The sequence below is a fragment of the Silurus aristotelis genome (genome assembly GCF_946808225.1).
Source record: "Silurus aristotelis genome assembly, chromosome: 7".
Lineage (NCBI taxonomy): Eukaryota > Metazoa > Chordata > Actinopteri > Siluriformes > Siluridae > Silurus > Silurus aristotelis.
Window position 1 is genome coordinate 30,938,023 of NC_139580.1, and position 25,031 is coordinate 30,963,053.

General features: G+C 43.0%; 1 protein-coding gene across 2 annotated transcripts; it reads right to left on the bottom strand.

The window, feature by feature from the left end:
- Positions 1–1,310: 1,310 nt before the first annotated feature.
- On the bottom strand, positions 1,311–24,943 carry ireb2 (iron-responsive element binding protein 2). 2 transcript variants are annotated; one of them, XM_083546238.1, is made up of 22 exons: positions 24,810–24,943; positions 15,793–15,888; positions 13,417–13,582; positions 13,204–13,341; positions 12,893–13,120; positions 12,340–12,409; positions 12,050–12,233; positions 11,004–11,143; positions 10,755–10,926; positions 10,537–10,637; positions 8,969–9,085; positions 8,710–8,869; positions 8,149–8,284; positions 7,542–7,626; positions 7,311–7,467; positions 7,101–7,225; positions 5,401–5,505; positions 5,160–5,302; positions 4,519–4,666; positions 3,889–4,011; positions 3,596–3,781; positions 1,311–3,055 (listed from the first exon to the last, which is right to left on the bottom strand). In XM_083546238.1, exons 1-22 carry the CDS (start codon positions 24,832–24,834, stop codon positions 2,942–2,944), a joined length of 2,919 nt encoding a protein of 972 aa, XP_083402364.1. In that variant the 5' UTR covers positions 24,835–24,943; the 3' UTR covers positions 1,311–2,941. The 2 variants fall into 2 exon arrangements, with proteins under 2 accessions (XP_083402364.1, XP_083402363.1); XM_083546237.1 differs by lacking the exon at positions 24,810–24,943 and adding an exon at positions 24,439–24,579.
- Between the last annotated feature and the right edge of the window lie 88 nt (positions 24,944–25,031).

Genomic DNA, 25,031 nt, shown 5'->3' on the forward strand with positions numbered 1-25,031 from the left:
CAGCGGATCGTCCGTCTACACACGACCTTGTTCTCTACATCTGCCTCTTTCAAACCAACCACCTGCATGTCTTCCACCATTTCATCCATAAACCATCTTTTTGGCCTTCCTATTTTCTTTCATCGTCAACATTCTTCTACCGATATATACTAATATACTGTGTTTTCTTTTTTTTTTTTTACAGTTGCAGAAATCTAAAATTAGTGAAATGTGCAGATGAATCTTGAATGTCGCCAATAAGAGGCATCAGATCAACCAACGATCGACTCGTTCTCTAAAACAGGTCAAATTGCATACAAACAGTGTATACAGATCAAAGTCATGGTCATGGTCAAGATCCAGCAATAAGAATAATGATGCATGCTGGAAGGGTAAGGAGGCAAAATAGAAGAAAAAGCAGAAACTTTTCCGATGAAATTAGAGCCACTATTGTGGACCATGTTGTCATTAAAGGCCTCACAATGGCTGAGGCGGGACAGACGGTACAGCCAAATATTTGTAGATCAACCGTGTCTTAAACAATTCAAACATTTCTTATTGAGAACAGGGATGTGATCCACCAGTGTGGACTGTGCTGTTATACACATTGTACTGTATACTTATTGTACTTATACTGTATACACATTCTGTAACACACAAACACGTGTGTATGTCTATATGGCATTAATGTATTTTTTCCACTGCAAGATTCACTCATAGGGGTGGCAGAGGAGAAGCTCACAGCCCAAGTTGCTTAAAGTCCAGTGTTTCGTTTCTGCTGGTGTTGGTCCACGGTGTTTTTTGAAAACTAAAGTCACTGCACCCGTTTACCAAGAAATTTTAGAGCACTTCATGCTTCCTTCTGCTGACCAGCTTTATGGAGATGCTGATTTCATTTTTTTTGGCAGAATTTGGCTCATGCTCACACTGCCAAAAGCACAAAGGTTGGTTAAACACTAAGCATTTAACACTCAGACAGCTAAGAAAGTGTATTAGTGCTAGTGACTGGTCATTTCTCAATGATTCTTCAATGAGAGAGAGAGAGAGAGAGAGAGAGAGAGAGAGAGAGAGAGAGAGAGAGAGAGAGAGAGAGAGAGAGAGAGAGAGAGAGAGAGAGTCAAAGTTGGTGTAGTGTTGAGGATGTTTGTTTATAAAAAATTTAATTATTTAATTTCTCATCAAAGGTACAAAAAAGATCAAAGTCACTAAAATGATCTGAGATTCTAATAAACTAGTAAAAATATAAAAACTATATAGCAAAATAACCACAGTGATCAGGAAGGAATCAGATTTCCTTTTTGCATTTGGGAGAAGAAAACAAAGCAACACCATCATTCTTGATAATGTTTATTAAAAATGATTTACAACAGCAAAACTCAACAATTCTTTTTGTGTTCCATCTTTCCCACAATTGTCTCTAATAATCAGGTGTGGCTGCATACTGTCATCTACAAACGCAAAACCTGTAGGAACAGCGCTACATCCATAACTGCTCGACACGGTTATTTCAGTCGAACACGTCTGGTGTATGGTTTTAGATGCATAAAAAAAAGAAAAATAAAGATTTCAAGGCAGATATTTTTTTTTAACATTATTAAAAGGGGAAGACAAAATGATAGCTTTAATTCTGGTTTGGCAAAATAAGCATCACCATCACACCACCATCATCATCATCATCATCAGCAATCTGAGACTCGAGATGGCTTTGGTCATAAAAGGAGCAGTTATTATTAGAACTGTCCTGGATGTTATTGGCTTTTTGGCTCCTCAGAACATTTGAATAAAGAGTGTAGACGAAGTTTATTGGTGCACTCGGAAGCTTGCTTTTCCCAAATTCGTGAGCTTCATTTGAAAAGAAAACAAAAAAACTTGGATGTCAGGAACAAGGACTTGTATACAGAAGTCCTAAGACGCCGTGCATTAGAATATCTTTTCTTTTTCGTGATCGCGACTTAATTTTGTTGTGAAAAAAAATGAAGGTGTGATCACAAGAAAACATTTTCCATTTTATTATTTTCGACATAAATTTTCTTGTGATCTCGACATTCCGGCTGTTCTCGTTATCACGGCCGTTTTCCCACTGGTCCTCATGTTATAGTACTTACGAATCAGGAATGAATGTGTGTCGCTAGGTGTGATTCCGAACGTGGAATTACGAGTTGAACGAAAGCTTCGTTGGCTAAGTTTTTCGAAGTTTGGTTTTCTGTTCTGTGATTGAACTCGAACGGTTAATAAGTGCCTTCTCCTGTAATGCACCACTGAAGGAACAGTAATGATCCCAGATTTATTTCAATCATTACATCCAGGATCCTTCAGTGACCCGAAATAACAAACCGATGATTTGGATGAGATCGAAAAGAAATATGTAATATGCCCTTTTTTTTTTTTGTGTGTGTGTGTGTGTGTGTGTGTGTGTGTGTGTGTGTGTGCCTGACGTCGTATGCTCAAACTATCGTCTGTTTAAAAAAAAAAAAAAACCCGCTAGAATCTCAGTGTAATGGCCTGCAAGCGCTAAAGCACCAACGTGTGTGTGTGTGTGTGCGCGTGTGTGTGTGTGGACACTGGACATCATGTAGTTGTGTGAGAGCCTAGCACCAGTCCCCCACGCCCCCCTCCCCAAACAACGTGTGCTTAGCAGGAACTGCGGACATGCACCAGCTTTCGCATCTCTGTGGGACGGCAGGATTTGACAACAAAACAGCGCAGCTATTGTTAAGTGCAAGAAAGAAAGGAAACGAAAAGATGTAGATCCTCCAGGAGACTTAAGGAATAGTGAAACAGCAGAAAAACAGGCACGGCAGAATCTGAGGTATTAAAAAAAAGTGTCATCAAAAGCCGTTGCCGGGACGACGCCGGCCCTTTGAAAAAGCTGAGGATCTGCAGGTGAAGGTGATGGAGATCTGCAGTCTGAACTCAAACGTTCTCCAGAGATGGACCGCGTGGATCATCTGAGAGGGAGGCGTTACTTTAGCGTACTGCGAGCCACGTATTTCAGAACCCCTCCGTGTCTGTAGAAGGCCACATCCATCTCGTTCTCGAAGAGAGTTACCACACTGAAGCTCTTCCCAGCGCTGGTCTGAAACACAAACCGCATGGTTCAGAATGTCAGCATGGTGACGCAGAAAAATGAAACGAATTGACGGCGAATCTGATTATCATTTTGATGCTGTGACGAATGGACATTCGGTGATGGTCTGGTTCCTCTCAGGGTTTCTTAATTATAACATCTCAGGGAGTTTTGCTTTGGCACAGTTGCCACTGTCTCGCTTATTAGGAAGAAACAATTACAAGGAACAAACTTAAAGGCACTGAACTAAGCAGCAGCTCTGAGTGGAAATTTAAACTCGCTAATGAATGGATAAAAGGAGGATATTTAACAAAGACGATCGTGTACAGGTACAGTAGTCTTATGCGGGAGACGCAGTCTGATGACACCATTGTAACATGAAAATATTGTTAAGTTGCAAAAAAAAAATAATATATATATATATATATATATATAATAATTTATTGATATAAGACGGAATCACCTATGAAGCTTCTCACTGTGGTTAAAGAAAAGACGCGTTATTTGAGTTTCCTGTAACTTAAGCTAGAAGATCTTTTAGAAGATTACCTGCACGGTCAGCTCCTGTTGAGGAGTGATCTGCTCCGGGATGGGGATCGAGAATCGCTCTTTCCCACTGAGCCCCAAGCTTTTAGCACTTTGGCCGGGGAGGAACTGCAGAGGAGCAATGCCCATTCCTACCAGGTGGTTCTTGTGCATCCTTTCGAAACTCTCGGCGATCACCGCTCGCACTCCCTGCAATCGCAGACAGGAAACTGTTATATAATTACAAAGATAAACCTGTGTGTGTGTGTGTGTGTGTGTGTGTGTGTGTGTGTGTGTGTAGCAGCTGCGAGATGCACCAGTAGGTAAGGTCCTTTAGCTGCCCAGTCTCGAGAGTTGCCCGAGCCGTAATCCTTCCCTGCCAGGATGATGAGCGGAATGCTTTCTCTCTGGTAGCGCTCTGCCGCCTCGAACACGTCCAGCTAACGCCCAGACCAAACACAAAGTTACGGCATGTTATCATGGTCAAAATAATCCTGAAAAAACGATTGGGTGTGAACAGAATAAAAAAAAATCTAATAAAAATGGAAAATTGTCTCGTGCACATTTGAGAATCCTTCATTCTGAAACACAATTCAACACTACACTATACGGACAAACGTATTGGGACACTCAGCTTTTCCAGCCATATGTGGTTCTTCCCCAAACTGTTAACCACAACGTTGAAGGCACACAATTGTAACTGGGTGCAGGAGCAGGAAATTTTCCCTTCACTTACTAGGAGACCCAAACCTGTTACTGCATGACAATACTCAAAAGCCAGCTCCATGAAGATCTGCTTTTAAATAGTTGGAGTGGATGATCTCCTGCTTTAGAGCGCCAACCCTATTGGGATGAAGTTTTCATGCTGACTGCACCCCCTCACCCCCGTCAAAACCTGACTTTACTAACACGCTTGTAGTCTTGCGTGAAGGCGTGCTGAGGCTCACCGTCTGTCCCGAGGGCACGTGCACGGTTTTGGGGCCGGGTTTGCCAACGAGAAGGTTCAGGAGTTTGATGCTGGCGAAAGTTCCTCTAGTCATCACAGCATCGTTCCCTCTCCGTGCGCCGTACGAGTTGAATTCGCGAGGGGTCAGGCTGGGAGACGCGTCCAAAAAGGGTATTATTATGGTCAGAAAACACGAGAAAAAACAAAAACAAATATAAAAAATTCAACTGGACTGGCTAATCTACGAAAGTCCTAAGAGATCCTAATTCGTTATTTTTTTTCTTTCATGTTTTTCTCTGTATTTAGCGTTAGAGCGTGTTCTAGATGCGGCATCGTTTGTGTGCCCGCTGCCACAAAACTTTATTTTTATTATGTGAGATGCAACGATGATGCTGCCTCTAGAACACCCTCTTGAGTTCACCAGAAAACAAGAAAGAAACACATTATAATGCGTGGCCTCTTAGGACGTCTGTACTAACTAACATTATCCTGCTCATGGAACAGCCTCAATGGTACATTAGCTGGAAAATACAGTCTAATCATTTACCAATAATGTGACTAATGACAAACTTTTTTTTCTCACATGAAACCAAAAAAAGCTCTAAATGTAAATGCTGGTGTCTGTGTGTAAATGCGGATTACCGTTTGCTCTGTAGGTACTTGGCGGCAGAGCTGACCCGAGCGATGCTCCCTGCAGGAGAGATGTGGTCAGTGGTGACTTTGTCTCCCAGGAACAGAAGAACGTGAGCGTTCTCGATGGACCCGGGAGGACAAAGGTCTTTAGACTGAGGGAAAAAAACAGAGACACGGGGGACACGTTCAGGACCGAGGTCGTGCTCGGGCGCTCGGCTCATGTCGGAACGGAACGATGAAAGTGACTCACGAGTTTGTTGAAAAACGGAGGACAGCGAATATACGTGGACTTGGGATCCCACGGGAACAACACGGCGTCCGGAGCGTCCAACTTGTTCCAAAACGTGCTCTCTTTCTATAAATAAATAAATAAATCAATAAATTAAAAAAAAAGAATGAAGATTTACAGATGTGGTATATTGCATTGATCACACACTTGCAGCATTAACGAGGTCAAATTCTGTTTTGTATTTAATTTTATTTAAGGTTTCAGTGGAATTAGTCTTCTGCGCTGCATACAGGTCCCTGTTTAAAAGTGAGTAAAGAAGTAATAGTGATCATGGACACTGCTTTATACAAAAGGTCATTCAATTCTATTGTGTAGAACTCCTTTAACTGTATACAGGAAAGTCCCAGAGTTACGGTTCCACTTCAATCTTACGATGATAGCGATGCGACAAAACCCGTAAACATATTTTGACGCAGGAAGCAAGCTCCGCCCTCCACTCACAATCCATGTGTCCACTGCCACACACTTATATACTGTAGAGTTTATAGATTACAGTGGGGCTGGGTGTTATAGCAAAAAACACAGAATATTTCAGAATGTTATGAATGTCATAATCAACTTAAAACACAATTACAATACACTACTGAAGTCACATTCCCTTTATTAGTCATTTGCAAAACCATCTGGTTTCTTGGATTGTTGTATTTTTAGTGGGCGTGTCAAATCAAGTAGTCAACATAGTGTAAATAAATGCAAAAAAAATAAAATCCTGTAGTTCAATCTCTTTGCGGAAGCTATGCTTGGCATATGTTCTTTGGCATTAGAAAACAATACCGCTAATGTCGTCTGGCATTTTGAGTGTTGGCTCTAAACTTTGATCGGTTTTTTCCATTCAGCCTGGTGACTTTGTCGCAGATGCTGGAACAAATTTCTGCCTCTGGTTGTAACAGACTTTTGGTATATTTCGCATTAGACTTTTGTGAATCAGGAGCGCCATCATGTGGCGAGACGAGATTGTCTCTTAATTATTCTGCCTTTGTTGCAATGACTATAAATAAAAAATAAAACCCCACCCTACAGTAGTGTAAGTCTCTCTAAGTCTGTTATGTTCTGTAATGCATTAAATGATAAATTACAGTACACTACCCCATACTGATCACCATCCTTTAAGACTTCTGGGTAGGCTAGGAAAAAACTCGACTTGGCATATTTTCAAGTTACGACGAGGTCATCGGATCTCTGCATCTCCATTGTAACTCGGGGATGAGTTATTTATTATTAGTAATTTATTATTAATGAGCGAGCAAGTGACACACTGGCAAGGAAGAACTCCCTCAGATGGTTTTGAGAAAGAAACCTGGAAAGGGAACCAGACAGGTAAAAGAACCCGTCCTCATCTGGGAGACTGCAACATTTAAAAAAAATTAAACGGTTTTACACACAGTTGTAGAGTCCATGTCAATTTGAACCATTAAAGCAAAAAAGCGGACGAACTGAATCACTAAAAACCTCAAGTAAATGTTTCAAAAGATTCACTTAATTGTCAAAAAATATCATTTGAAGAAGGTACAAGTATTCATAGTGAACCGTTTCGTTATAGGGGGTTTTAGGTACATGTACAATGCAATCCTTTTTACGTGTTGATCTCTAACAAGGATCTCCCCCAAGGCCATCTAAATGAAAGAAACCCATCTAGAACCAACGACAGCACCGGTGTTCACCTGCATTCTGCTCCTGAGCTCTGTGAATATCGAGGCGATGACCTTGTGCTCTTCAATGTCCTGCACCTCTTCTTTAGTTGGCCACACGTCCTTCAGGAACACCTTCTTACCTTCACTGTTCACACCTACGTACACAAGTACAGCACAACAACGCGAACGTCAAAGTCGAAACGCGTATCTCGGTGCACGTCGGCAGAACGTGGGCCTTACCGAGCGGCTCGTTCTTGAAATCGATTCCGACCGTCCCCGCGATGGCGTATGCCACCACCAGAGGGGGTGAGGCTAGGTAGTTGGCTCGGACACAGTCGCAGAGACGGCCTTCAAAATGCCGGTTCCCAGACAGCACTCCGCAGGCGATCAGATCCCCCTGACAGGCAGACAGTGACACGTCGCTGTAAAAACGTTACACGCTGATACACGAAGATAGTAATGACTTCATACCTGTTTGATGGCATCTACTACACATTCCGGTAAAGGTGCCGTGTTTCCTACGCAGGTGGCACACCCATAACCGATCACCTCAAACCTGAAACAAATATACAGCAATAAAAAAAAAAAAAAAGCAGTAGTGAAGACCGGCAGGTTGTGAGTTCAAATCTTAACTCTTAAATGTATTATAATATGAGAACAAGTCGCCCTGGAGAAGGGCGTCGACCAAACGCCACATTAACGCAAATCTATAGCGATGCTCCCACATACCATTAATCATCGATGAAAACTCGAAGCTCCAGGAGGTAAAAATTCCAACACTGCTTTAGACTCCTAACACTGTCCACTTTATTAGAACCGTGTGTAAGCGTTTTTTCTTTATTTTGTACCATTCTGTCTGTGTGAGCAATTTCGAATTTTCAAACCCACCAATCTGGCAACCCACAACCCTTCCATGTGCAAAGATGTGAAGGTTCTAACTCAAGCTTGTGACATGTATCTGGATGGGTTATGGATTGTGCTGCCGTCATCTGATTTGCTGACTAAAAGACTGCATGAAAGGTATGTGTGTGTGTGTGTGTGTGTGTGTGTGTGTGTGTGTGTGTGTGTGTGTGTGTACCCAAGCTGGCTGAGGTAAGGCAACACTCCACTGGCATTGAGGTAGTGTGTAACCATGCCACTTCCTGGAGCGAGGCTGGTCCTGATGTATGGTTTCACACAAAGACCAGCCTCCACTGCTTTCTTTGCTAAGAGACCTGCAAGCACAAGACATCATTACTGTGACTCTTCTCACGAAACACCACACACACACACGCACACGCACACGCACATTTGTTTAAGCATTTACTCTCCTAAAGACCTCCAGTTCCTTACACACCTACAGTGAAATAGGCGCAAAGATTTCACAATAAATTTTTATTTTTTTTTTACCCGTTTTTCCTTCTTTCATTTCTCATATAGAAATAATTTCTTAGTGGATTTAAGAATCTTAAATTCTCTGTTCCACAGTGAACGTGAGTGTTTTATTTGCCATACTATTAAATTTAGCATTGGTATCATGATATTTAATGTAGCTATCGTATCGTACGAGTCAAAATGTTGGTATTGTGACAACAATAGCTGTACCCTGGTGTTACCGTTACTCCTTAAAGTCTTTGTGTTAGCAGATAAGTTCCCTCACCTGCAGTGAGCATGACCGAAGGGTTGCAGTTGTTGGTGCAGCTGATGACGGCGGCGATGACGACCGACCCGTGAGAAAGCGAGTATTCGGTGCCGGCGTGCAGAAACGGAACTGCGGTATTCTGCTTTTCTTTCGGGATGTGGAAGCCTTTAAAACCAACCTGCTCAGAAGCAACAGAAGACAACAGTTCTAGACCCAAAGAGGCTGTCATGTTTACACACTTCAGATCAATACGGGCTGATTTCATGCAGAGACTCGCCTTTTCATTGAGGCAGTTAAGGAAATCGTCCTTCATGCAGGTGACTGAAACTCGGTCCTGTGGTCGTTTGGGTCCACTGACGTACGGGACGATGGAACTCAGGTTTATTTCGATCACCTGGACAGAAGCGCATACAATAAAATAGGAAAGATTTCAGTGAACGCAAGAATATGTTAGTCTGGTTATGTACCTAAATCCTTCCAAACTGACAGTTATCAACCACCTAACTAAGAAACCTGAACTTGACCCATGTCAGCTGTCCATCTACAGGCCAATATTAAAACTCCTCTTTATCTCCAAGATTCTAGAAAAAGGTTGGAGCACAGCATTTCTGCGCACATCTACTTAGGAAAAACATTTATGGAACGTATCACAGCACAGAGACGGCGTTGGTTAAAGTGGTAAATGACCCATAACTGGCCTCTGATCAGGATTGTGTCTCTTCAATTGTGTTTCTCGACCTTAGTGCAGGTTTTGACACCACTGATCATACTATCCTGCTTGCTAGAATAGAAAATGGTGAGTTCTCCACACTTTGAGGTAAGTTCGGTGTTCCACAAGGATCTGTCTTAGGCCCACTGCTTGTCTCTTTATACGTGCTGCCTCTGGGTGAAACTATACATAAACATGGTATTCTGGGTGTTGGAGTAAGTGCAGAAATAAGCTTTAGTTAGATCAGAATGCAGCAGCAAGAGTCCTTATTATCGTAATTTCCGGACTATAAAGCGCACCCTTATATAAGCCGCACCCACTAAATTTTACAAATATTTTTATTTTTAACATAAATAAGCCGCACCTGTGTATAAGCCTGTCTACAATGAAACTAATGAACTTTACACAGGCTTTAACAAAAGACTGTCTGTTACTTGGTGTAACATGTTGGTAAAAACTCCCGGTATTACTGCGTGTGTGTAAAAAAAAAAAAAAGTAGCGAAAAATATGGTAGATCTAGAAAATATGATCACATCAGCCCTGTTTCAATCATCTACACTGCTCCTAATTACATCTCACACTGATTATAAAATACTACTACTGAGGTATAAAGCACTTAACGCTCTCACGCCGCAGTATCTGAGTGAACTTCTGTACCAGTAGGATCCTTTATGCCTACGCCTACTTAGATTAAAAGGTGCAGGCTATTTGTTGGTACCTCAAATAATGTAGACTACAGCAGTTTCTCTTTTTAGTTCTTCTCAGTTATGGGACAACCTTCTAATCAGTGTTCAAGTTAAGGCTGAAAACATTTATTTAGTCTTTTATCAGTAGATTTTTCTTAAGTCTTAGATGTTTACTTCTGAGGAACCAGTTTTCCTGTCCTTCGTCGTCTGCCTGTCTCCATCTTCTGCTTTTCGTTTTCTGCTTGTCTCCTGGTCTTTCTGTCTCTTTTTGCCTCCCTGTCTGCCTCTCATACTCTCAGAAATGCAGCTGGTCACATGTAAACCCCTGCATCCTGAACACGTCTGGTCCTGAGACACTGTGCAAAGCGCTGTGACTGTTACAGAACACAGTTCCAGTTCATTGAGCAGTACACAAGAAAATACCGGACTGACATGACAACGTAAACGTACCTCAGTATAATGCGGATCTTCTGACTGGTCGGCAGAGGCTCGAAACAGCTTCATGGATTTAAGGTAAGTCTCCAAAAATTCTAGTTTCTCTTCTGTAAAGTCTTAAAAAACAAACAAAAAAACAAAAAAAAACTAATAAAGTGAATATTTAAAATATACAAATATATCAAGAACAAGGCCTTAAGGAATCTATTAAAGGATCACCGCTCTGTGCTTACTGGTCTGTTTAAAGTGCTTGATTGTGACGTCGTCTACTGGAAAAAAGCTGACTGTGGCACTGTATTCGGGACACATGTTCGCTATAGTGGTTCGATCCGCAGCAGAGAGCTGAGTCACACCTGGACCAAAAAATTCCACGAACCTCCCAGCGATTGCGGCCTGCCGTAAATGCTGTGTGGACACAAATCAGGTTACACACTGGGTTCAGATGTTCAGATCTATTCGTTTTGCTATTGTTATTGCCGAACCTTTGTGATGCCAAGGACGATGTCTATAGATGTGGCCAGAGAGTTGACTGAGCCAATGAGCTTACAGCCAACAACCTGTGGCAGCGTGAAAGAGACCGGCTGACCCAGCATTACCGCCTCGGACTCTATACCTCCAACTCCTGAGAAAGAGAGAGAGAGAGAAAGAGAAGGATTTACATTCCGGTGGTTCTGAAACTTTTTCTGCCACTCCCCATTGGCTACTAAAAGGCTATTTTCAGGCACCACCTGCACAACCTGTCCTCATCACCCCAAAAAAATGATAATGAAATCACATGAACATAAGATGAACATAATGTTAATGAACAACAACAATCTTTATTCCCCATTAGAGAGCGCCTTACACTTTAAAAATCACTGAGCTAGTCTATGAGAATACAACACAATATCTTCATGCAGGGTTTTGGAGAAATAATTTGGGAGAAGTTCTGCAGAAGACACATCTTTGGACCTGGTAGTAGAGTTCCATTAGTGAATGAAAATTCGGCACATTCAATATCAACTCGAAGCCTTTTCTCTATTTTACGAATGGAATACTTACTGCTCATTGGACAAGACATCTTTCATACAAGACAAACAGGAGCAGGCTGCAGCATCGAATTGTGTGTGTTTTTCATATTATTTTATATTGCTTTCTGATTGGTTAATTTGCTCATTTGTTTAATATGTTTTAATTAGTTTTGGGATTTGTTATTATGTTTCCGGATTTATTTAATTGTTTTCGGATTTATTTATTTGTTTTCGGATTTGTTTATTTGTTTCCGGATTAGTTATTTTGCTTTCAGATTTGTTATTCTGTTTTCTAATTTGTTTATTTGATTCTTGTGTGTGTCTAGTTAAACGGGGTCACGTGACTACTGCATATCTGAGCTTTCTCACAACTTTAGAAAATGAAAAGCTCAGGTTTCATCAAGTCTCGGTTTGGACGGAAGGATTAAGGTTATAGAGGATGAATCCTCTACTGAACTGGCACTGTGTGAAACTGTCAGTAATGAGGTGCGTCTGTGATGAGATCCGAATCCACTCACCCCAGCCGAGTATGCCGAGACCATTGATCATGGTAGTGTGTGAATCGGTCCCCACAACGCTGTCAGGGTAAACGAACCCCTCGCTCTCATGCACCACGCGAGACAGGTACTCCAGATTCACCTGATGGACCGAGCCAATGTCCGGAGGGACCACGCTGACATTCTGAAACGCTTTTGAACACCACTGTAGAGGAAAAACACGTCAAATAAGAAATTACACGTTGCAATACAGAGCAGGGAGACGAGTAGCGCAGACGGAGCAGCGCAGACAGAGCAGCGCAGACACTCACTTTAAAGAACTCAAGTCTTTCTTTATTGCGTATGAGCTCCAGCTCCTGGTTTTTCAGAGCCGTCTCCGGCCTGCAGACACACAGAGACAAAGATCCGTTATCCCTAAAGTCAGCTGTTCATTAGGACAGGAACACACTCACCAACACATACATACACACACACACCCCGACACACACACACACCCCGACACACACACACACACCCCGACACACACACACACACCCCGACACACACACACACCCCGACACACACACACTCATATATACACACACAGCCTCTCACCATCACACTCTTACTCACCATCACACTCTTACTCACCATCACACTCTTACTCACCATCACACTTCTCACTCTCTCAATCCCACTCACACACTGGCTGGAGAATGCGGGTGTACTTTTTTGGATCAAAATACTTTTGGTCACACAGTTACACAGATATATATTATTGATATACACATGCACACTTGTTTTACAAACTAAAGTCGCCATGTGAAAGTGAGATCAGAAGAGTGTGTGTGTGTGTGTGTGTGTGTGTGTGTGTGTGTGTCTTACTCAGACACAGGCTTTAGGTGGAAAGGGCACAGAAGTGGTGTGTTCTCTATCTGTACTGCGGTGGCTCTGGTTGGAGGGTCGGAGCAGGAGCCCTTGGAGCAGCCTCCTCTCTGTCCTCCACACTGACCACTGCTGCTGGCGTGATGCCCTCGTGGAGCTGGACGCCCAGGAACTGAGCGGGGCCCCGGCCCATCCCCTCCCCCAGGATTCGGGGCGTTCTGAATGGAACTGAGAAAAGAATCAACGAAAATACATAATTAAACATGATCCCTCTCATGAGACATGAATGAAAATCTCCTGATGTAGCGTACCACTTGCTGAAGTCAATCTGTAGTGAGTGATCTACTATAAGGTCAGTAGGACATTTGGGGTTGATGAGGTCGGGGTCGACGCCGATCTTGGCGACGGCGTCTCTCATGGCGGCCAGGTCCACCATAGCGGGAATGCCCCTGCGAGAAACGGCACGTTCAATCAGTCAGCGTCGAGACACGATGGAAATAAGCGCCACGTGGAAAGTAACTCACGTGAAGTCCTGCAACAGCACTCGCGCCGGGGGGAATGGAATCTCCACCTCGTTCTGGCGCTCCTCCCAGTTCAGGATGCTGTACACGTCCTCCTGCTTCACGTAGAAGCCATCGCACCTCCGGATGGCAGCCTCGAGCAGCACGCGGACGGCGTACGGGAGCCGCTCTGGAGCACGAGGATCACGGATTAGCAATCTCACGACAACGCTGATTATGTTTTAATGTTTACTATCTACTAATATTGGCTAACATTTCAGAGAAACCCCCGAATAGTGGAGGATTCGATGCGTCGATAGAAGGATGTACAGTCCATTATAACATAAATAATGTGAAAATAAACTGAAACTGTAAATTTGTTTTTTGATAGTTTTTCGGTGCAGCAATGTTGATTTCTTTGCAGCGATTTTTGATTTGCAGACACGTTAAATACAAATCCTGTCTGACCTTTCTGCACTTATTTATTTGGGTATTTTTTTCAGGTTTATTGAGGCAAGACTTGACGTCCCAAGAAACCAGTAAACATGAGTCAAAAACCAACATGAGCCTGTCAATCGGAGTGGCACCAGCCAATCAAATGCATTTGAGAGTTCAGGTATGCAGAAGGGGGCAGACGGTGCGTTCTTATCGGTGTTTAAAGAAAAGGTGAAATACTAAATAAATTTACTTCTATTTATGATTATGTGAAATGTCTTATACGGTCAGGAGGAGTTGTACAACCAGGTGCTCCTAAATAATTCAACGCCTGAGATCAATCATCATGCCAGGGCCTTTAAATGTTTAATGAAGGGGAAACAATCAATAGCATTATACATAGGCTAAGTCCAATGTCTGAAATCTTCACAAAGTGGGATGAGGACACGTCTGCAGATGGCTCGTGATCATTGTGAAGTCGGCATCTTCTCTCTGAAGGTCCGAAATCTTCATGAGGCAAGACAGAACTGGAGCTGAAGGAGCTAGCTGATGGGTGGGGCAAACTGGGGAGAACTTGGGGCTATAATTTAAATGATTCTTTGATGCGTATTGTAAATAAATAAAAAAATATCAAAGTGCTTCCCAAAACTCTTGGTGGTTCCATTTATCAATCAGCAGAAGTTCTTTGTGACGGAGCAGACTACAGAAGCCTTTTGAATTTTGTTGCAGTTTTGCATAAATATCACCACTTCCTGGATTCATTCACAACCAGTTTGAAGGGGTTCTGAAAACACACACTCTTCTGGTTTAGTAATTCCTGTCATGCAACACCTCCACAGCCCTGGTGCCATTTTAGAAGCCCTCGTTTGGCCTAGAAAGCTCTGGTTGGTTTTTCAGAGGAAATCAGTATGAAATTACAGGCGTGTCTGCATCCCTGGAGAGAACAACCATGAATACAGAGTCATTTTCATGTACGATAAGGTGAAGACCCCTGCAAAAAGATCCGGGTCCACGTTTTCCTGAGGGACAATTTATATTGAGGTTCATGCATGGGAATTTTTTTATTCGCAAGAATTCAGTAGGGTTTAAACCCAGAGAATGAGCTGGTCATCGGTTTTATTTTGCACATGACTCTGTTAATTAAAAGGTGCTGTCTATGGACAGGTTGAACCTCCTGGAAGAGGCAGCCGGGCTTTAGGCTGGAATATCCTGATACACAAACAGATTCATGACGCTATGAATCTTCACTAAACCAAAGCCATATTTTACAGTGTATTTTAGCAATGCTCAAGGTTTTTATTTTGTATGTAAACATGCCTGAACATGTAGACGGTATAAAGAAAGCTATTCTTCTAATCTATTTGTTATGGTGCGTAAAGACGTTTGAGTGTTGAATATATAAACAAAGACGACGTCTTGTGTATAATGGCTCTTGAATATGTATGAAGACAACGCCTGCGTATATGCTGACATTTGAGTGGCTACAGATATCGTCCGAGTGTATAATAAGGTCCGAGTGAGGTAAGATTACATCTGATTGTGCAATGATGTCAGAGTAATTACAGATAATATCTTAAAGGTCGCGTTTCTATTTCTTATTTGACCACAAAACATGAAGCTGTTTGTACTTCTATTGAAGTGAAGTTCAGCTGCTGGTTTTTGTGCGATGTTCCAGGGGCCCTGTTACACTTTGAAATGTTCAAGTCAATGTTTAGATCATTAAATTACTGAGTTTGTTGCATAGTAACAAAAGTCTCTCAAAAACCATAAAAGACTTTTTTGACAGGCTCTTTATAATTGAGCTAGATTTTATTATACACTGCCAAAATAACTGCAGGAAGAATTTCCAAAATTCCAACTGATACCTGGCTACGATACCAAGCTGTCGATCACTACGCCATCTTTACTGTCTGCTCTGACCAACAGCTCAGACCAAAAAGGTCTGGTTTTCTTCCCTTTACTTACCATACTTGGGATCTCCAAGCTTCTGTGGATTGAAATATTTCCGAACTTCATTTTTCTCGTTTGGTATAGTGTCAATCAAATGGCCAAACGGATGATCTGCAAAAAAAAAAAGAGCACAACAGAAAGATTAGTAAACCATTTTAGATCCTAGGAGCAGAACGGGTTTAAGAGCTAATACCCCAATGTGAAATACAGTCTCACGATGTCAAATCTCAAATCTAACACGTCATGCTATGAAAACAATCCAAAAGGCATTCGATTTTGAACACAATTTTCACAATGCGGTGTGGAGCGAGTCATGTGACCAAGTTGTGTGAACCAGTCAAGTCAAAACAAACCACGTTTTAGTTTAAGATTTAAGAGATTATGCTCTGTTTATGATGTGCAGGATTCGCTCTGTCGTACCATACAATTAAATTCTTACTCTGTAAATCCTCTCAGCAACCTCTAAATAAATTATAATGGAAAACAAGAAAAATTATAAATGTACAAAATTACAGTATGGAAAATGCAGAGAAAACCAATATGCAAATATCATGTGTACAGTGTGCAATTTACACGAGGAAGCCTAAACTCCAGCTTCCACCCCCAAACACCAGCATTTAAACCCAAACTCCAGCTTCTATCCCCAAACTCCAGCTTTTATCTCCAAACTCCAGCTTTTATCTCCAAACTCCAGCTTCCATCCCCAAACTCCAGCTTCCATCCCCAAACTCCAGCTTCCATCCCCAAACTCCAGCTTCCATCCCCAAACTCCAGCTTCCATCCCCAAACTCCAGCTTCCATCCCCAAACACCAGCTTCCATCCCCAAACACCAGCATTTAACCCCAAACTCCAGCCTCCATCCCCAAACACCAGCATTTAAACCCAAACTCCAGCTTCTATCCCCAAACTCCAGCTTTTATCTCCAAACACCAGCATTTAACCCCAAACACCAGCATTTAACCCCAAACTCCAGCTTCCATCCCCAAACTCCAGCTTCCATCCCCAAACTCCAGCTTCCATCCCCAAACTCCAGCTTCCATCCCCAAACACCAGCTTCCATCCCCAAACACCAGCTTCCATCCCCAAACACCAGCATTTAACCCCAAACACCAGCCTCCAACCCCAAACACCAGCCTCCATCCCCAAACTCCAGCCTCCATCCCCAAACTCCAGCCTCCATCCCCAAACTCCAGCCTCCATCCCCAAACTCCAGCCTCCATCCCCAAACTCCAGCTTTTAACCCCAAACACCAGCATTTAAACCCAAACTCCAGCTTCCAACCAAAAACTTCAGCCTCCACCCCCCAAACACCAGCATTTAAACACAAACTCCAGCTTCCATCTCCAAACTCCAGCTTCCATCCCCAAACTCCAGCTTCCATCCCCAAACTCCAGCTTCCATCCCCAAACTCCAGCTTCCATCCCCAAACTCCAGCTTCCATCCCCAAACTCCAGCTTCCCACCATGCTTTTATCCAGAGTGACTTACATTTATGTCATTCATACAACTGAGCAGTTATGGGCTTAGGGGCCTCACTCAGGGCTCATGAAATGTGCTTTAAAAGTTCTAATTCAGCACAAAAAATAAACCCTGTAAGAATTCTCTTTTCTTCGTGGTGTTGGAAGACGTGTGTGGGCCTGGCACGAGTTTTGGAGCAACTTCACCATTGTCATTAGACGAGCAGCGGCGGTCGTTACGTTATATGTTGACGGTAATTAGGAGAAAATGAGCCACTTTTCCACAAATACAGATTTCAGGGAAGGTGGTGAGAAAACCTTTAACTATACAGTTTCAGAACTAAACATAACTTGCGCATGTAAAAACACAACTTATCGGCTTATATACCGAGCAACTGAAGAGCTTTTGAGACTGGATTTGGATTGTAATAAATATAAACAGTCTACTGCAATGGATCAGGACCATGAATAGTTCTGCATCCATCACTGAACATCAACAACAATGGAACTATAATAAAGGGACATTTGGTAAATTCCCATGGAAAGTGTCCAGTCTTGGGAATTCCCCAAAATGTATAAGGAATAAACTTACAGGCACTAAACTTTAAGCTCTGATCTCCATTAGAGCCGAGTGATTACAAAAGCATCGAGATCGAGGGCCGAGTTCGTCCTCTGTGATTCGTAATCGCTCAGCTTTAATAAAGATCGGATCTTAAATCTACAATCCAATCTAGAAAGGGATCCACAAGATTCTAAAGCGTGAAGATTTGTGATTTCATCCACGTCATATATATAGTGAGGATATGGAGGCCTGGGGTTCCATCAGGTGTTCGGTGTGACGAGGGAAGATGCCTTTCACTCCGAACTCCACGCACACAATGTCTTCATAGATCTGGGTTGGGACAGAGGAGCATGCAAAAACTTTCTGGACTAGAACCCGGTTGTGTCAGGGTTCTCCTAACAAAAATGGCCTTGGTTTCAAGCTGCCTCACTTAACATCTCCAATAACATGAGTGTAAACAGAGAAATCTCCGAACCCGAGACACCGACAATAAACCGATATCAGCTTGTATATTGAATACGACAGCAGTGAAACAGCGACGTGATGCTAATCGTACTCAAGGCATATTACACAGTGTGTGTGTGTGTGCGGAAAAACAAACAGACGTTCACAAACTTACATGTGCTCCAGAAAAAGCCTGAAGTAGTTATTGGAAAACAAATCTAAATTAATCCACAAGTTTTGCCCAGAATCAAACAGCCTTATAAAACTACAAACAAACTATACAAACTGCAGCTTCTATCTCCAAACGCCAGCATGTAAACCCAAACACCAGCTTCCAACTCCAAATGCCAGCATGTAAACCCAAACACCAGCTTCTATCTCCAAACGCCAGCATGTAAACCCAAACACCAGCTTCTATCTCCAAACGCCAGCATGTAAACCCAAACGCCAGCATGTAAACCCAAACGCCAGCATGTAAACCCAAACGCCAGCTTCTATCTCCGAACGCCAGCTTCTATCTCCGAACGCCAGCTTCTATCTCCGAACGCCAGCTTCTATCTCCGAACGCCAGCTTCTATCTCCGAACGCCAGCTTCTATCTCCGAACGCCAGCTTCTATCTCCGAACGCCAGCTTCTATCTCCAAACGCCAGCTTCTATCTCCAAACACCAGCTTCTATCTCCAAACACCAGCTTCTATCTCCAAACACCAGCTTCTATCTCCAAACACCAGCTTGTAAACCTAAACTTCAGCTAAACTAGTTATAATAAATAAATAAATAAAAAACACTGCACACATCCACACGCTTCTCTATTCATCCAAAAAAAGCATACCGCTAAAACAAAGAAAACACAAAAACTTATCCACAAGGGTTTTTAGGTTTTAGTCCCCACAGAGGACATGTGAACTGGGTTATGAAAAACAAACTAAGCAATTTACAAACTTCTGCATTCTGCCGGGGGGAAGAGAAGCCGAACACAAGTCCAGCACAGGAACTAGTTACAATGAACAAGAACGAAAACAAACAAACCAAAGGATTTCGCCCAGAGGAAACGCACTACATACAAAACAAACAAACAAACAAACAAACTCACTCATCCACAAGGGCTTTTACAATTCCTCCAGGACAAACACAAGACTGACTGATGAACTGATCTGAACAAACAAACAAACAAACAAATTATGCAACTATCAAAATTCAAACAAAAAAAAGTTACAACAGAAAGAAGAGAGAAAACAAAAAAAAGTTACAACAATGAGAAACACAGCTCAACACATGAACTGGTTTAGGAAAAACAAACAAACAAACAAAAAATCGGACCCTTCAGCTTCTCCCCCTGATCCCACGAACAAGGAGGAAACTGCGTTTTTTTTTCTTTTTCTATTTCTTATCTCTGCACCCTCATCACTGCCACTCCAAAACGCCTGTCTGTCTGCCAAAGATTAAAATACTGTGTGACTCTTTATAACCCCCAAAACACACACACACACACACACACACACACACACACACACACACACATGGGTTTTTTTTGCATGTCTGTCACACTTTAATGTTTCAGATCATCAAACTAATTTAAATATTAGTAAAAGAGAACACAAGTGAACAAAACATGCAGTCTTTTAATGTTTTTATTACTGAGGGAAAACAAAATCCAAAACTACATGGCCCCAGATGAAAAAGTGTTTGCCCCCCTGTTAAAACTGTGGTTAATCACACCTGAGTTGAATTTCTCTCACCACACCCCCAGGCTTGATTACTGCCACACCTGTTCACCATCAAGAAATCTCTTAAATAGGACCTGCCTGACAAAGTGAAGTCGACCAAAAGATCATGCCGAGATCTGAAAAAATTCAGAAACAAATTTGAAAGTAACTGAGATCTATCAGTCTGGAAAAGGTTATCAAGCCGTTTCTAAAGCTTCGGGACTTCAGTGAACCACAGTCAGAGCCATTATTCACAAATGGCAAAAACATGGAACAGTGGAGAACCTTCCCAGGAGTGGCCTTCTGACCAAAATGACCCCAAGAGCACAGCGACGACTCATCCAAGAGGTCACAAAAGACCCCACAACAACATCCAAAGAGCTACAGGCCTCACCTGCCTCAGTTAAGGGCAGAGTTTATGACTCCACCATAAGAAAGAGACTCGGCAATAATGGTCTGCTCGTCTCAGTTTTGCCAGAAAACATCTTGATGATCCCTAAGACTTTTGGGAAAATACTCTGTGGACTGATGAGACAAAAGTTGAACATATTGGAATGTGTGTGTCCCGTTACGTCTGGCGTAAAAGTAACACCAGATTTCAAGAAAAAGAACATCATCCCAACAGTGAAACATGGTGGTGGTAGTGTGATGGTCTGGGGCTGTTTTGCTGCTTCAGGACCTGGAAGACTTGCTGTGAATAATGAAACTATGAATTCTGCTGTTCACCAAAAAAGTCTGAAGGAGAATGTCCGGCCATCTGTTCGTGACCTCAAGCTGAAGCGAACTTGCGTTCTGATCCTTAACACACCAGCAGGTCCTCCTCTGAATGGCTGAAGAAAAACAGAATGAAGACTTTGGAGTGGCCTAGTCAAAGTCCTGACCTGAATCCTATTGAGATGCTGTGGCATGAACTTAAAAAGGGGATTTGTGCTTAAAACCCTCCGATGTGGCTAAATTACAACAATTCTGCATCGACGAGTGACCAAAATTCCTCCACAGCGCAGAAAAGACTCGATTTGATTGCAGTTGTTGCTGCTGAGAGCGGCCCAAACAGTTATTAGGTTCAGGGGGCAAACACTTTTTCACACAGGAACATGCAGTTTTGGATTTTGTTTTCCCTCAATAATGAAAACCTTTTTCACACCATTGTACATACATACATACATACATACATACATACCCACCCACACACACGTACATACATGCGTACACACACCTAAACACACACACACACACAAACACGTACATACATGCGTACACACCTACACACACACACATACATACATGCGTACACACACATACACACACACACACACAAACACGTACATACACGCGTACACACACACAAACACGTACATACATGCGTACACACACACACACACACAAACACGTACATACATGCGTACACACACCTACACACACATGCGTGCACACACCTACACACACACATACACACATGCGTACACACACCTACACACACACACGCGTACACACACCTACACACACACACGCGTACACACATACACGCGTACACACACCTACACACACACATACACGCGTACACACACCTACACACACACATACACGCGTACACACACCTACACACACACACACACGCGTACACACACCTACACACACATACATGCGTACACACACCTACACACACACGTACATACATGCGTACACACACCTACACACACACGTACATACATGCGTACACACACCTACACACACGTACATACATGCGTACACACACGTACATACATGCGTACACACACCTACACACACACACGTACATACATGCGTACACACACCTACACACACACACGCACATACATGCGTACACACCTACACACACACACATACATACATACACACACCTACACACACACACATACATACATGCGTACACACACCTACACACACACACGTACATACATGCGTACACACACCTACACACACACACGTACATACATGCGTACACACACCTACACACAAACACGTACATACATGCGTACACACACACACACACAAACACGTACATACATGCGTACACACACCTACACACACACACGTACACACACCTACACACACATGCGTGCACACACCTACACACACACATACACACATGCGTACACACACCTACACACACACACGCGTACACACACCTACACACACACACGCGTACACACACCTACACACACACACGCGTACACACACACATGCGTACACACACCTACACACACACATACACGCGTACACACACCTACACACACACATACACGCGTACACACACCTACACACACACACACACGCGTACACACACCTACACACACATACATGCGTACACACACCTACACACACACGTACATACATGCGTACACACACCTACACACACACGTACATACATGCGTACACACACCTACACACACGTACATACATGCGTACACACACGTACATACATGCGTACACACACCTACACACACACACGTACATACATGCGTACACACACCTACACACACACACGCACATACATGCGTACACACCTACACACACACATGCACATACATACATACATGCGTACACACACACACATACATACATGCGTACACACACACACATACATACATGCGTACACACACCTACACACACACATACATGCGTACATACATGCGTACACACACCTACACACAAACACGTACATACATGCGTACACACACACACACAAACACGTACATACATGCGTACACACACCTACACACACACACGTACATACATGCGTACACACACCTACACACACACACGTACATACATGCGTACACACACCTACACACACACACGTACATACATGCGTACACACACCTACACACACACACGTACATACATGCGTACACACACCTACACACACACACGTACATACATGCGTACACACACCTACACACACACACGTACATACATGCGTACACACACCTACACACACACACACATACATACATACACACACCTACACACACACACACACGCGTACACACACCTACACACACATACATACATGCGTACACACACCTACACACACCTACACACACATACATACATGCGTACACACACCTACACACACCTACACACACATACATACATGCGTACACACACCTACACACACACACACACATACATACATGCGTACACACACCTACACACACACACACACATACATACATGCGTACACACACCTACACACACACACACACATACATACATGCGTACACACACCTACACACACACACACACATACATACATGCGTACACACACCTACACACACACACACACATACATACATGCGTACACACACCTACACACACACACACACATACATACATGCGTACACACACCTACACACACACACACACATACATACATGCGTACACACACCTACACACACACACACACATACATACATGCGTACACACACCTACACACACACACACACATACATACATGCGTACACACACCTACACACACACACACACACATACATACATGCGTACACACACCTACACACACACACACACACATACATACATGCGTACACACACCTACACACACACACACACATACATACATGCGTACACACACCTACACACACACACACACATACATACATGCGTACACACACCTACACACACACACACATACATACATGCGTACACACACCTACACACACACACACATACATACATGCGTACACACACCTACACACACACACACATACATACATGCGTACACACACCTACACACACACACACATACATACATGCGTACACACACCTACACACACACACACATACATACATGCGTACACACACCTACACACACACACACATACATACATGCGTACACACACCTACACACACACACACATACATACATGCGTACACACACCTACACACACACACACATACATACATGCGTACACACACCTACACACACACACACATACATACATGCGTACACACCTACACACACACACACATACATACATGCGTACACACACCTACACACACACAAACTCGTACATACATGCGTACACCTACACACACACAAACTCGTACATACATGCGTACACACACACACACAAACACGTACATACATGCGTACACACACAAACACGTACATACATGCGTACACACATACATGTATACACACACGCATATACATACATGTATACACACACAAACACGTACATACATGAGTACACACACCTATACACACACAAACACGTACATACATGCGTACACACCTATACATGTATACACACACAAACACGTACATACATGAGTACACACACCTATACACACACAAACACACACCTACATGCGTACACACACAAACACGTACATACATGCGTACACACAAACACATACATACATGCGTGCGTACACACACCTTCACACACACACACACACACAGAATAAGACAGAAAGGATGTGAGACCTGTATAATATCCTCCTGTCTCACGCCTTATTTCTGACATTTCTCTCACAACCGCGAGCTGTAGATTCCGGTCTTTATTCCGTGTCTGGTTTTTTTTTTATTTTATTTACATTGAAGTTGTTGAATGTTTGTTAGATTGTTAGCTCGAAGCTAACCGCCGGCTCTAAGTTTGTCTACACGCTAGCCACTTAGCTTCAACTTCAAAGGAAAAAGGCCGCGGAAGTCCATCGCGAACTCGCGCGTGCTCTATTCCCTTTAAGCTCGCGCTCTATATAAAGAACAAAGCGCTTGATCCGGACATTAAGACCTGCTCGAACCGGAGAGAAAAAAAAGACAGCGGCACCATGAAGCGAGTGACCGCAGGCTCTTACCGTGATGCGCGCAAGCGAGCGCCATGATGACTCCCGAAACCAACACGACTCCAATGGCGATACAACAAGGACACGCCCCCTCAGAGAACCAACCAATCACAACTGTCAAACAACTGTCAAAGCAATACACGCCCCTCTAGGTTTTCCTCGCACAGCGTTCTGCGGCAGTGGAACCCACCCACCGAGAGACAACCAATCACCATACAGACAACCACTAAACAA